The sequence below is a fragment of the Aethalodelphis obliquidens genome, unplaced genomic scaffold (genome assembly GCF_003676395.1).
Source record: "Aethalodelphis obliquidens isolate GAN/ISIS:26980383/991018 unplaced genomic scaffold, ASM367639v1 scaffold116, whole genome shotgun sequence".
NCBI lineage: Eukaryota > Metazoa > Chordata > Mammalia > Artiodactyla > Delphinidae > Aethalodelphis > Aethalodelphis obliquidens.
Window position 1 is genome coordinate 362165 of NW_020838060.1, and position 14322 is coordinate 376486.

Here is a 14322-nt window from a genome sequence, read left to right on the forward strand (position 1 = left end):
AATGTAATACATTCTGCTTTGGAAGTTACATCTTTTCTCCTCTAGATGTCCTTATTGATCTTCATAGCATTTGTATTGTTTACTTGAAGGCTTTGGAGTTTTAGGGTTTAAACTATAGTCTAAGATATATACTTTCTTCCGCATATACTACAATTTAATAATGGTACAAAAAATTAACATTTGTGATAAGACACTGTAGTTTATAAGAACTCTCTCATATTTTATTCAGCCCTTAAAACAACCCCAGGAGGTAAAAACAGGCAATTTTATTCTTTTCTGTCATCCTACTTTTGTTTTTGTTATTGTTTTATTTTTGGCTAATAATCACCGGTTTTCTTTTTCAATTAAGCTTTTTTTTCCTTTTTTTCTTTTCTTTTCTTTTTTTAAATTTATTTGATTTTATCTGTGGCTGCATTGGGTCTTTGTTGCTGCGCACGGGCTTTCTCTAGTTGCTGCAAGCAGGGGCTACTCTTCATTGCCGTGCTCAGGCTTCATTGCGGTGGCTTCTCTTGTTGCAGAGCATGGGCTCTAGGTGCGTGGGCTTAAGTAGTTGTGGCATGCAGGCTCAGTAGTTGTGGCTCACGGGCTCTACAGCACAGACTCAGTAGTTGTGGTGCACAGGCTTAGTTGCTCCGCGGCATGTGGGATCTTCCCAGACCAGGGCTCGAACCTGTGTCCCCTGCATTGGCAGTCAGATTCTTAACCACTGTGCCACCAGGGAAGTCCTCATTTTTATTTATTTATTTATTTATTTAATTACTGAGTAGTATTCCATGGTATGGACGTACCACAATTTGTTTAACTGTTCACCTGTTGAAGGACATCTCAGTTGTTTCTAGTTCGGGCTAATACAAATAAAGTTGTTATAAATATTTGTGTATAGGTTTTTGTGTGAACGTAAGTCTTTATTTCTCTGTAATAAATAATACCCAGGGAGCAATTGCTGGGTCATATGGTAGTTGCATGTTTAGTGTTTTAAGAAACTGCTAAATGTTTTCTGGCATGACTGTGCCATTTTACATTTCCATTAGCAGTGTACAGGTGATCTAATTTCTTTGTATCCTCACAAGCATTTAGTGTTGTCCCTGTTTTTCATTTTAGCCATTCTGATAGGTGTGCAGTCATTCCAGTATTTTTTAAGTCAGATTACAAGCTAGGTACTGAGGATAGGAAAGTATAAAAACTTTTGTATTCAATGACACACATAGACACACATACACACACACATATATTTATATATAGAGAGAGATTGATTCCCCATACTGTCAAATTTATTTGGACATCTAACAGAATTACTGTTTTGCTGAGTCTCTTAGCTAAAAATTGAATAGATCATGAGATGAAAGACTCCCTTTTCCTCTGAAAAGTTATTTGATGCAGTGGTTGGGATTAATAACCAAAAATAAGTCTAATATTTACTCTTCTGGTTGTAAAGTTTGTTTGATTTGGGCTGTAAATCTATGAAGTCAAAAAAAATTATATATGTTAAAGTAGTTAGCACTAAAACCTAGGAAAAATGGACTGTTGAAATGTCTTGGGTGGAGCAATCAATTTCACAATTTTATTTGATTGAAATAAACTAAAATGAGTTTATATATAGTGATTTTATTCTTTACAGACTTTTAGCACAATTTATATTAATTAGCACAAAACTGGCCGTCTGCTCATGTCATTTTTTAATAATTTTATTTTTGTATATTCTTATGTCTACTAAACATCTTGTATAACAGGCTCCTCCCTTCCTTTATTTAAAAAAAAACTTTTTTATTATGGAAGTTTTCAAATATGTAAAAAGTAGACAGAATAGTCTAATAAATCCCAATGTACCCATCACCCAGTTTCTACAATTATCGTACCATGGCCAATCTTGTTTTAGCTATACTGCTGTCTACTCCCCCATCAATATCATATTGAAGATAACCTAAGACATCACATGATTTCATCCATAAATATTTCCATGTACATCTCTAAATGATAAGGACTTGTTTTAAAGAGTACCATTATTATATCCAAATAATGAAGAAAATTCCTATTTATTCAAATATTCATTCAGTGTTCAAATTTCAAATTCTTTCATGCCTTTTTTTTTCACCACTGTTTGTTTGACTCAGGATCATAGTAAGGTCCACACATTGCTATTGGTTGATACGTTGTTTAAGTTTCTTTGATCTTCTATAAGTCCTCTCTCTACCCCAACCGCCATGCGGTCTATTTATTGAAGAAACTACATTGTTCTGTTAAAGTTTCCCACAGCCTGGATCTTGCTGATTGCGTCTGCATGGGGTACTTTAACATGTTCTTTGCAATTTAAAATGTTCCCTCTGTCCTCTAGTTCTTGTAAATTGGTACTTGGATACAGAGGCTTAATTAGATTCAGATTTGATTTCTTTTTGACAAGAATATTTCATAGATAGTGTTGTGTGCTTCCACTGATTGTCTCTTACTGTGATACTAGCAGAGGTTAATGCCCAATGCCTAGTTCCATCCATTGATTCATTTGGGGTTTGAAAAAAATGATGGTGTTTTAATTCTATCCTTATCATTCCTTTGCTTTTTAGCTGGAAAATTTCTTTAAAGAGGAGTTTCCCCTCATCTACCGTTTGGTTATCTGGTGGTACAGTTTGCATATAAAAGGATAAAAGCTTACTTCTTTCCCAGTATTTGCTATTTTCAATATAATGATTTGGTTCCCTAGCATCCTCCAATGCCTACAATGGTGGTTCCCTTTTTTTTTTTTTTTAAGTATTATGAATTTACAGATTTAAACATATTTGTGCTGTTCATTCCAATGTGAAGGTGTTTGACATATACCACAATGTATACTAAATTTCACTTAGTCATTAGACTTTAACTGTCAGGCCCATTTATGTCTAATTGCAGCAGAGGTGATCTCCTCTGAGTCAACCACAACCTATATGTCTGTTTCAGATTTCAGTAATGTGATCAGCAAGAGTGATGTGAAGTCATTAGCTGAAGCTGATGAACAGGAAGTGGTGGCTGAGGTTCAGGTAAACATATTGGTCCTCTAATACATATCTTATATTGGCCCTTTCTAAAGATTTGAGTCTAAAAATATGGAAGGTGTTGTCTCATAAGAAAGGAAGCTATTGATCAGACACAATAAATGTGCATTGCACCAGACTATACTCATATTTAGAAAATTTGGAAGAGGTATCAAATTGAGTGGGAATAGAATTAAAGTAGGCAGTGGGAATGAGGAGATTGGAAAGGTACTGGATTGGTAGGGATGGTTTCACAGGGTTGGGGGCAGAGCCAGATATGTCTTATGCTAGTTTTATGAGCTATACTGTAAGAATATTCATCTACACAGTTATAGTTTATATCTGATTGGGAGAGAATAGGAAGTAAAGGATGTGAATGAGGTTTATTAAAGTTCTGTTTGTGATTATCTTGCTTTGGGAAGTAGTAAGCAGATTTGTCATTAGGTTAAAACGTGCAACTCCTAAATGTTTATTCTGCATTCTATGTAATACTTCACATTAGAACATTTCATGTTACCTTTTCCTTCTTAAACCCTTTAGTGTTCTTGAATACATTATCACAGATGTTTGAATACATTTATCACCTAAGTGAAGAATATCGTCCTCAGGGAAGCAAATAAACAAGTTTTGGATTTTCAGGAGGATGCGCTAGGTGATAAATGAATGAAAAAAGAATGACCTATTTTAAATCATATTCTCCCTCATGAGAATACACTGGACAGCAAAGTTCTTATTCATCTAACTGAGTGTAACATTGTGTATCTTTAGCAGTGTTTTATTTTTACTAATTGATAAGTCTTCTTAAGTATGATATGTATATTTATACAACTTTGTTTTTTGGGTTTTTTTTGTTAAAGATTTATTATTATTGCTACTATTTTATGATTATCTTATTAATTCCCTCACATTGACTATTGTTACTCAATTGTTAATTGATCAGTTTTTCTCTTTTATACCTGCATTTCCTCAAATTTGATTGTATCACATAGTATTATATCACATATAAAAATATTATTGCATGATACAGTTAGTTGTTTATGGAATGACTGACTAATCTTGGTGCTTTGTTTGCAGGAATTTTATGGTGATTACATTGCTGTGAATCCACATTTGTTTTCCCTCAATATTCTGGGTTGCTGCCAGGTATGGAAAGAAAGGATTTTTTTTAAAGTTTATTTATCAGGTAGGAGTTAATTCAGTAAGTAATTGGACTTGTAAGATAAAATTCAAATATTTTCTCTGAATATATGTTTTAACAAAAAGGGTCGAAATTGGGATCCAGTCCAACTATCCAGAGCAACTCAAGGACTGACAGCTCTCCTTTTATCTCTGAAGAAATGTCCCATGATTCGTTACCAGCTTTCATCAGAGACAGCAAAGAGACTTGCAGAATGTGTTAAGGTATGGCATTCTCTATCTCCAGTTCCAAAACATCAAGACCATTCATTTCTTTTTCATATTTCAGAAATTAAAGGAATATTTTATCTAAAACTAAGGAGATGATGTGTTAGGTTTACTGGCAAAGAAGTAGGCATTTGTAATTCAAGACCAAAAGCAACAAATTAGAGCTAAGATTCTTAGGTTTAACCCAAGAAACATTTGCAAGCTACTTAACTTCTTTTGATCCTATTAAACCGCTTGTAAAATAGAGTTTCAAATCCTAACCCCTTAAACAGAATGCTACTAAACTTTGTCAAGCTTTTGAATCCTTTTATGGAAGGCGTATGAAAGTGCAAGAAACTATTGTTAAATGTGGTTTTTGTGTTTTTCTATTTATATAAATATATAAATTTTATAGAATATAAATATAAATTTATAGAAAAATATAAATTTTCTATTTTTATCATCTCTATCTGCTACTAATTGGTTCACCAAACCGTCTTTCTCTCTTACCCACAGCAGGTGATAACTAAAGAATATGAACTGTTTGAATTCCGGCGGACTGAGGTTCCTCCATTGCTACTTATTTTAGATCGCTGCGATGATGCCATCACCCCATTGCTAAACCAGGTGCAGAGCCCTTTGTTAGCATAAAGAAAAGATGATTTCAAGTGGTATTCATCAAAATGCAGATGTGGAAATGAACAACATGGTCCATTTATTTGCCTTCTTATTTTCAGCTATTCTTGTTTTTGCCTTGTGTTTCCTAGCATTCTGGTATCAGTGTTCTTCCAGCCACAGTCATCTTCAGCTCTTTCTTCTGCCTCATCCTTCCTGTCCCTTTCTGCCACCATCCCTAATTAAGGCAACTTCTGGGTCTGTAGATTCTACTTTTCCAGTGTCTGCTCTTTTCCATTCATATTGCCATTATCTTGGTGTATCTAATCTCTTATAGGAATCCTCAAATAGTCATCTTCTTGATTCCCCACTTTTAATTTCTCTCCACTCTAATGTATCTCAAGGATACAATGTTGTTAAATTACTTTTACTAAAGTAAGTTCTGATCCTATTACTCCTGGCTTAAAAATCTTAATTGTTTCCCATTTGCCTACTGGATGAAATACAGACTCCTGAACTTGGCATCCATGAGCCTTCACAATGTAGGCTCAACGTTATAGAAAACCTGCAGCCCACTACTGTGTAGATATACCTCATGATTTCCTGCCATCATTTTATTCATGTTGTGACCTCTCTTTGAACTCTGGCATGTTTGGAATACATTCTCTTCCCATCTTCACCTCTCAAAATTCTTATCCTTTAAAACCACTTGAAACATCTTTTAAGTGTTTTTGAAACATCTTATGTCTCATGCTGCACTTTCTATGTTGTACCTTTGATTGTTTTCACAGTCTCCTAGGTTATACATTCCTCCAAGGCAGACTGTGTCTTACTAATGTTTGTTCTTCTGTGAATACAAGCACAGTGCCTTACACTTTGTAGATACTTTATTAATAGTGACTTTAAATTTATAGGAAGAGGCACAGTCTATATTTCAGTTCCATCCCAGCTTATAATAATAATGTTAATGCTAGGGGAAATCTGTGCTGTGGAATGCAACTTCTCTATGATATGATAGATAGCTTATATTCCTAAAATTCAAAGTAATATAATTTTATATATTCTATATATTACATATTATGTGTTACATATTTTATATACATTTTAATAATATAACTAAAGAAATTTTGATGATATAAAAAAGTAGAAAGAAAAATAATTGCTTATAATTTAGTTTCCCAAAGAAAAGCAATCATTCATTCAACAGATTTCACTGAGGACCTATTATGTGCCAGGTACTGTATTAAGTGCTAGAGATAAAAGGTTAAAAGATACAGTCTCTGCTCTCAAAGAATTCATGATCCAATGAGGAGAAAGTAAACATCATTTTAATTATGAAGTATGTGCTAATGGCGAAAGCATGCACAGGATGCTGTCTGTGGAAGCATAAAGCATTTTGTTGTACTTATTTTAAATGCTGTAATGAAACTTGCCTTTTCAAGGACTCATTGGCAAATATTTTAGGAAATAAAGCACCTACTTTTATAACCTCTGAAGTTATTTTAACAAATCTAGTATTTAGACTCTAGATTTAGAGGGTAATTTGCTGGAAAATACTTAGTTTTCTCTAATGGGCCTGTGACTAAAAGTAACCTGTTCTCCATAAAAGGTGAGAAGGCAAATTTGGGGGTTTCTCCTTTCCAGTTTTACAAAATAAGTAAGACTGGAAACCGGTCCTTCTTCACAATGCATATTAAGTAAAAATATAAAGTAAAATGGATTCAGAGGCAAGCTTCTGAATATGTGTGTTTTGATCAACTCACAAGGTTTTTTTCTGGTAATATTAGTGTTCCCAGGATAAATATAGCACCACTCAGATCTGCAAGAACACACTTCTCATGCTGCAGAAAACCACAGAAGTGTACAGGAAATGGTACAGCTTGTAACTGCAGTACCAATATAGCCCTATCTATGAAGCCAAAAATATACTCTTAATTCACAGGCAAAAATTGGAGCTAATGATAGATCTAATTTGTTTTCTTTCTATCAGGAATATTAATCTGGCTGCCCTTCTTCCAAAAGTGTGAGATCTAAAAGCGTTTTGACTGTCGGATGTTTAACCAATTAAAATGACAATCTTAATGCTTAGTATAGCACAAAGTATTAATAAAATTTGAGCTAAATAGAGAACCTCCATGTAAACAAGACTAGTTACTAAGAATGTTATCAGTTTTTATTTGTTTTCCTGAACGTGTACTATTTCCATGTTTTGTCAGTTACCAATTTTTTTTTTCTCATAATTCTTTATTTAGTGGACATATCAGGCCATGGTCCATGAACTACTGGGCATAAACAACAATCGGATTGATCTTTCCAGAGTGCCAGGGATCAGTAAAGACTTGAGAGAGGTGGTCCTATCTGCTGAAAATGATGAATTCTATGCTAACGTAAGTGGTTTAAAATTCTTTTAAATTTTTTTAGTTGTTTTTATGTAAGAAGGTTAATATTGATTTGTTAGAATGAGAGCAGGTTGGGGATTTCATGTAGAAGGATGATAGAGGCATCCTGTAGATAAACTGCATCTCAAGGGAAGGCAGACTTTTTTCTGACCCTTTAACAATATTTTTTTCACAGTAATCACATACTTAGTTTTGTACTTTTAAAATTAGAACCCAATTTATTTACTTCCCTCCTGTCCTTAGCCCTTTATGAAAATGGTAATGGTATTCATCACCAGTGTCCTGGCCAATATCCAGATTTGGTAATGATAATGAAATTTTCTTGCCCTTCAGTTCTCACTGTATTCAGTGTTCTTTTTTACTTCTTTTAAATTGTCTGAAAGTCAGACTTTTTGATAGAACTGTGTTTCCAACTTTCTTTTTCACAGAATATGTACCTGAACTTTGCTGAGATTGGTAGCAACATAAAGAATCTCATGGAAGACTTTCAGAAGAAGAAACCAAAAGAACAGCAAAAACTAGAATCAATAGCAGACATGAAGGTAAATTGAACATGTACATGGATGATTAACATACAAGACTTTGGAACTGTTCATGTAAGCAGCATTTCTGGAATATTCTGGGTCTGATTTCTGCCTTGATTCCTTTTGTTTGGTTTGAGATTATTTTCTGTAATACTTCTCTTTAGGAAAAAATATAGTGAAAACTTCATAATAAGCCATGTACTTCTTTCCATTCATCAGTCATATTTGGTCTATTTAAAGACTCAGTCTACTGACATACACTAGTTCTTCTCTTCTTAAGCATAACAAAATGCCATGTGATTGAAAGTATTAGATGCCTTAGTCTGGGCAGAAGAATAATCCCTTCCTTTTTTTTTTTTTTTTTTTTCTCCTTCTTCATATATGCCTATCCTCATCAAGAAATAACAGAACCCCTAACTGATGTTTTTCCCATGGCAGGCCTTTGTTGAGAATTACCCACAATTCAAGAAGATGTCCGGGACTGTATCAAAGCACGTGACAGTGGTTGGAGAGCTGTCTCGGTTGGTCAGTGAGCGGAATCTGCTGGAGGTTTCGGAGGTTGAGCAAGAACTGGCCTGTCAAAATGACCATTCTAGTGCTCTCCAGGTATCTATTCAATCCAATTTGATGAGCACCTACTATGTGTAAGGCACTGTGCCAGGCAGAGCAAGAGATACAAAGGCAAGTAATCCTTCTTAACCAACATGGAATTTACAGTGTAACAGGCAGTTGAGACAAGAACACAAATTAGTATTATTTAAGATAGATGTATGATAAGAGGGACAGTAGAAGAAAAATGTGCAGTCTCAAAGGGTTCAGGCAATTAATTGAGTGTTTAGGAGTGCAGCCTAGTCAACTAGAAAGAATGCTAGACTAAAATCAGAAGATCTGAATTTCAGTGTTTGATTTGCCACTGCTGGCTTTGTGACCTGGAGCCGTTGGCTTAATCTGAGCCATTTTCCTCATTTGTTAAATAAGTATAATGATATTTATCTCACAGGATTGTTAGGAAGATTTTAAAGGTATAATATATTAAAATGCATTATCTAGGTTTTTATTATTGAACATCTGCTGTTTATTCTACAAACGTGAATGCCTGCTCCATGTTCATGGTGCTGTGAGGATCTAGCGGTACAAAAATGAATAAGATACCATCCTTTTCCTCAAAAAGTTCACATTTTAGTAGGGGAGAAAGAAATTTAAACCAGGAATTATAATATATGCAATAAGTGCTATACTAGAGGTATTACAAAGGGATATGGGAATACAAAGGAAGGACAACTGTTTTCCCTAAGGATGAATCTTCTTAGAGCTTCTTAGAGACAATGACATTAGGTCTGGTTCTGGACAAGTAATTAAGTAGAAGTGCACCAACCAGAGAAAAGGAAGGAAATTCTCAGCAGAGGGAATGCAGGCATGGAGATGCGAAAAAAAAAAAATTTTTTTTTTTAAGGGAACAGAGACTAATTCAATGTAGCCAGTGCTGGATATAAGATGAGGAGTGGTCTTAGATAAGCCAGAAGGACAGATTGAGGCCTGGTTATGGCCATTGAAAGGAGGTTGGGCTTTAATCTTAAAATGATGAGAGCTATCAGAAGATTTTAGAAAAAAGTGACATAATCAAACCCTAGCCTCATGAAATTTACAGTATAAGTTGAAGAGACAAAACTAAAGCATGAGTAACAATTAGGCAGTGTTTCAAGTTAATATTTAATTAAGTCAAAATTGTGGTACTGACTATAATTAAAGATTTGAGGTTATTAGGGACAGTTTCTTAGAGAAGGTGATATTAAGATGGACCATAAATAATGAATAGAATCTGGAGGAGGATTTCAGCAAAGAAAAGATGCAGAACTATGCAGAAAATAATAAACAGCATGACCTGTTGAGAGTGGGTGTGCAAGAGACATAGGAGATAAAATTGAATTGGTAAACAGGAACTAGTTTATGAAAACACTTGTAAGGGGGATTTGTACTTGCTGAGATAGGCAAAGAGATCCATTGTAGAGTCGTACTGAAAAGTTGATATGATGAAAGCAGTATTTAAGGAAATTTAATCTAGTAAGGATGCTTTGGAGATGAAAAAAATTAAAGTCAGAGAGGCTAGACGACTCATAGTGGTAGTAGTAAAAATGTACAGAAGGGCAAATATGAAAGACATTTCAAAGGGAGAAAATAACTATTTAGTGACAGATTAGATATAAGGATAACAAGGCAGAACAAATCAGAGATAATTCCAAAATTCCTGAGAAGTGGCAAAACGTGGTATCACTGAGAGTAAGTAACTTGGGAATGAGAGTCCTTTGGGAAATAGCTGTTTCTAAGCCACTTATTATAAGAAGCACATTTCCTTATTAATAGGACCCTATATTCTAAAACTTAGTCTCTTTCTGTCCCTGCTGCAATTTTGCTTTATAAAATAAAGCCAGCATGGTATAATGGAAACAACACAGACTATCCTGGCTTATGTCCTATCTCTATGTATCAAAGCTTCTCTGGGAAAATTACTTATTTTGCCCAAGCCTCAGGGATAATGATTTCAAACTTTTAGGTTGTTATCAGGATTTAATGAGATATAAAATGCTTCGCATATGGTAGGTACTTTGTAAAGGTTAGTTTCCTTCCTCTAAGTACAATTTTTTAAAGATACGGTACAATCAAAAGAAAGAAATTCACCCACCTGTGGTTGCTCTAGTTATACCAAAGTCTTCACTGTGATTTATGTTGATAGTTGTTGGTTTCTAATTTTTAAAAATGTTTATTGGGCTTCCCTGGTGGCGCAGTGGTTGAGAGTCCGCCCGCCGATGCAGGGGACACGGGTTCGGGTTCGTACCCCGGTTCGGGAAGATCCCACGTGCCGCGGAGCGGCTGGGCCCGTGAGCCATGGCCGCTGAGCCTGCGCGTCCGGAGCCTGTGCTCCGCAACGGGAGAGGCCACAACAGTGAGAGGCCCGCGTACTGCAAAAAAAAAAAAAAATTAAAAAAAAAAAAAGTTTATCAAGAGTTCCTCTGAAAACACCATCATTTTGAAAATCATAAAGATGCTATTGGCTTTATATTTATGAAAAGTACTTCTGTCAACACTTAATTTTATCTCTGTGTTCGTAAATCTTCACAAAGAACTTTTAGGCTGACTTTATATTTTTAGTTGTATTAAATATGAATTTTTTTAATCTATTTTTTTATTGAAGTATAGTTGATTTACACTGTTGTAATAATTTCTGCTGTACAGCAAAGTGATTCAGTTATACATATATCAACATTGTTTTATATTCTTTATATCATTGTTATGATATACCATTATGGTTTATCATAAATTCTAATTCTTAAATAGATAAGTACTTGATGAAAGAGATACATAGTAAAAACTGAGTCTGTTAGTTTCACTTGCATTCTTACAGTTATTCAGTGTGTGTGCAAGCCTCTATGAGTGTGTATATTTCCTTCTCTCTCTTTTTAAAATTCAGATGATACCATACTGTACACATAGCTCTGCATTTTGCTTTTTCACTTAACTGTGTATCTCAGAGATTGTTCCAGACCAGAACCTAAACACTCATTCTGTTAAATCACTAAATAGTATTCCTTTGTAAAGATACATCACAATCTACTTAACTTGGCCAACTTACTTTAAACAACACTATTAATAAGAGTTTATAGTTGGTTTGTGGGCCTAATAGAAGCATTCCTATGAAAACTTTTTATTTTTCTCAATAAAGTGATTTTTTCTCTCTTATTAAGTAAAAACAGAATTGTGTCCTGTAACTAAATTTAAATTTCCTTATGTTTCTTTATCATTTTATTTTTCCCTTTAAAACAATAGAACCAAACTTAATCACTAGCCAATTTTAGTATCTTTATTTGTATCTCACCATATGGAAAGCAGTTAGAAAAGGCTACTGTAATTCCTTGCCTGAAATCTTATTTTTTGTTCATTTTAAAAGAAAAACAGATACTTTAAAATATGAATTCCATTTGTGATCCACTTTATATTTTTAAAAATTATCTTTTGAAGGTTTTCTTGCCCAGGGTATTAGGGTTTTACAGTGAGCAGTTGATTTGGACTCCCCCATCATAAAGGATTTCTTTGACAACATGATAGAAATAGTCAATAAAGAGAACTTTTAATAATGAGTAGATGCCAGGGGCCTGACCCCTAGATGGGTTACAGCATTCCTTGGCTTGACCTTAGGTGATAATAAGCGATGAATTGACTTTTGAGTAAAGATGAGGTTTGCTTTATTGAATAATAACTGTATCATGGTGAGGCAAAAAAAAGCTCATACATTGCTAAAATTTAACCTATCAATTGCTGCCACTTCTAACCAGTTACCCTACAGGGTAACAAAAAAATTGATTCAGAAGAATTTCACTAGAACCAAACTGCAGTGTACTATCATTGAGACATATGCATAGCCTTGGAAAAGACTCATTTGATTAGTAAGGAAGATTTTTTTTCATACCATAAAGAGAAAAATCTTCAGAAAGTAAATAATTTCTCCCCCTTTTGTTGTCATATTACAGCTTTTCATTTGGAAGGAGGATCTAGTCTTTTTATATCCTTCTTTCCTGACCTTGAGTAAAAGATCTCAAATCATCCCATTAATAACACGTAGTAAGGACAACAAATATTCATTAGAGAAATGAAGATAAAGAGTTCTGTTTGAAGCAGTATAGAATAGTGGCTGATAGCTTGAATCTTTGATGGCTTGGGTTTGAAAATGATTCTTAACCACTCCAAGTCTTAGTCTCTTTGTCTGTAAAATAGGGGGAAATATCAGTACTTACTTCAAAGATTTTTGTGAGGGTGTAATGAGCTAATACATGTAAAGCACTTAATACGGTACCTGGTACTTACAACATTCAATGAATATTAACTATCGCTATTTTCAGTATTATTGTTTGATGGTACATTCTCCTTTCTTTATGGCATCCGAGACATGTTTTTTAATTCACTCATGATCTTGGAACTCTCCCTGATTTTAGAAGGGTTTTTTTGCTTCTCGTTAAAATTGTAAGAAAATTGTTTTGGACACATTGAGCTGACAATTTTACTTTTACCAACTAAGAGTAAAAATGATCCTTTTCTCTCTAAACTATCATTTGACTAGTATTTCAGAAACAGTGTTGACCAGCAGAAGACCTACACCAAAGCTAAATTTGACTAGTCATTAAGTAAAAGAATACTGACTCATGTATTTACCAGTTATTGGAACTGGGTCCTGCCTACTTTCTATCATTTTTCCTAGATAAGCTCTTTATAGTCACATAACACTGTTCTCTCAAACGGTTAGATGAGACTCATTATTTAATCATATCAGCATGTTGAAGACTTCTACCAATTTCATCTTGCTGTTCTAATCTATTGGCTTATAATGCTATTCATTGAGTGTTTTACTACATTACTGTGATAGTTGATAACAAGGTACAGATCCTGTTCTTTAGGTTAAATTAAAGCAAAAAAAAAATGGGGACTATCTTTAATTGCAGACTTCAACTGTAATTTGTACAATGGTTTAAAGTATAGGCATGTCATTACGAAAGTTTTTTCTTGTACTGCTATATCATAGTTTTGGTAGAAGAAAACAGAAAAGTATAAAAGTAGTCAGCCCAAAATAATGGAAGAATCTCTAAATATCAGAAGAGAAGAATGTTTTTTAATCAATGTCTTTTGAATGAACATTAGCTCCTTTTTGAAACTTGACCTTCAAAGATAGTGTTTTTGCATTTCTTTTCTTATTCCTTCATTGGGCCTACACTAATGTTAGAATTCAGTGGAAGATTTTTGAATCCCATCTTCTTTTTTTTTTTTTGCAGTACGCGGGCCTCTCACTGTTGTGGCCTCTCCCACTGCGGAGCGCAGGCTCCGGACGCGCAGGTTCTGCGGCCATGGCTCACAGGCCCAGCCGCTTCGTGGCATGTGGGATCCTCCCGGACCGGGGCACGAACCCGCGTCCTCTGCATCGGCAGGCGGACTCTCAACCACTGCGCCACCAGGGAAGCCCAAATCCCATCTTCTTAAGTGGACAATAGTTTTCTGTTTCACTTTTTATTCAGCCATTGTTATTATGTAACAGTATACTTTTCTCCCTTGATTATCTCAAGGTTTATGGGAAATTTAATAAGAAAAGAGATACCAAAAAGCTCATTATATAATTCAGTCATATTTCCAACATATAAATACCACTGTGTAACACATACCTCCTATGTAATTAAAGTCTTTCAGATTCTTTTTCTCCTCTTCTCTGGTTAGTACCCTGGAATCTCAATATAATGTATGTCACTGTCAGTCAAGTTGATGAGTCAAGTAGCCATGAGGGAAATAGTTCAAAATTAAGTCAGAGGATAACATGGGATCCAGGCAGACAAAAAGGCCCTGCTTCTTCAAGGACTTATATAG

General features: G+C 34.6%; 1 protein-coding gene across 6 annotated transcripts in view; it reads left to right on the forward strand.

Moving 5' to 3' along the window:
- The window catches only part of VPS45 (vacuolar protein sorting 45 homolog), an 81990-nt gene that overhangs the window by 9833 nt on the left and 57835 nt on the right, over positions 1–14322 (forward strand). For 5 of the 6 annotated variants that reach the window (XM_027097748.1, XM_027097749.1, XM_027097752.1 and 2 more), the window contains exons 4-10: positions 2929–3008; positions 4077–4145; positions 4266–4403; positions 4902–5012; positions 7253–7387; positions 7828–7941; positions 8362–8529. In XM_027097748.1, coding sequence (XP_026953549.1) covers positions 2929–3008; positions 4077–4145; positions 4266–4403; positions 4902–5012; positions 7253–7387; positions 7828–7941; positions 8362–8529 — 815 coding nt within the window. The remainder of the gene's footprint in view (positions 1–2928; positions 3009–4076; positions 4146–4265; positions 4404–4901; positions 5013–7252; positions 7388–7827; positions 7942–8361; positions 8530–14322) is intronic. The other variant, XM_027097750.1, reaches the window with a different exon arrangement.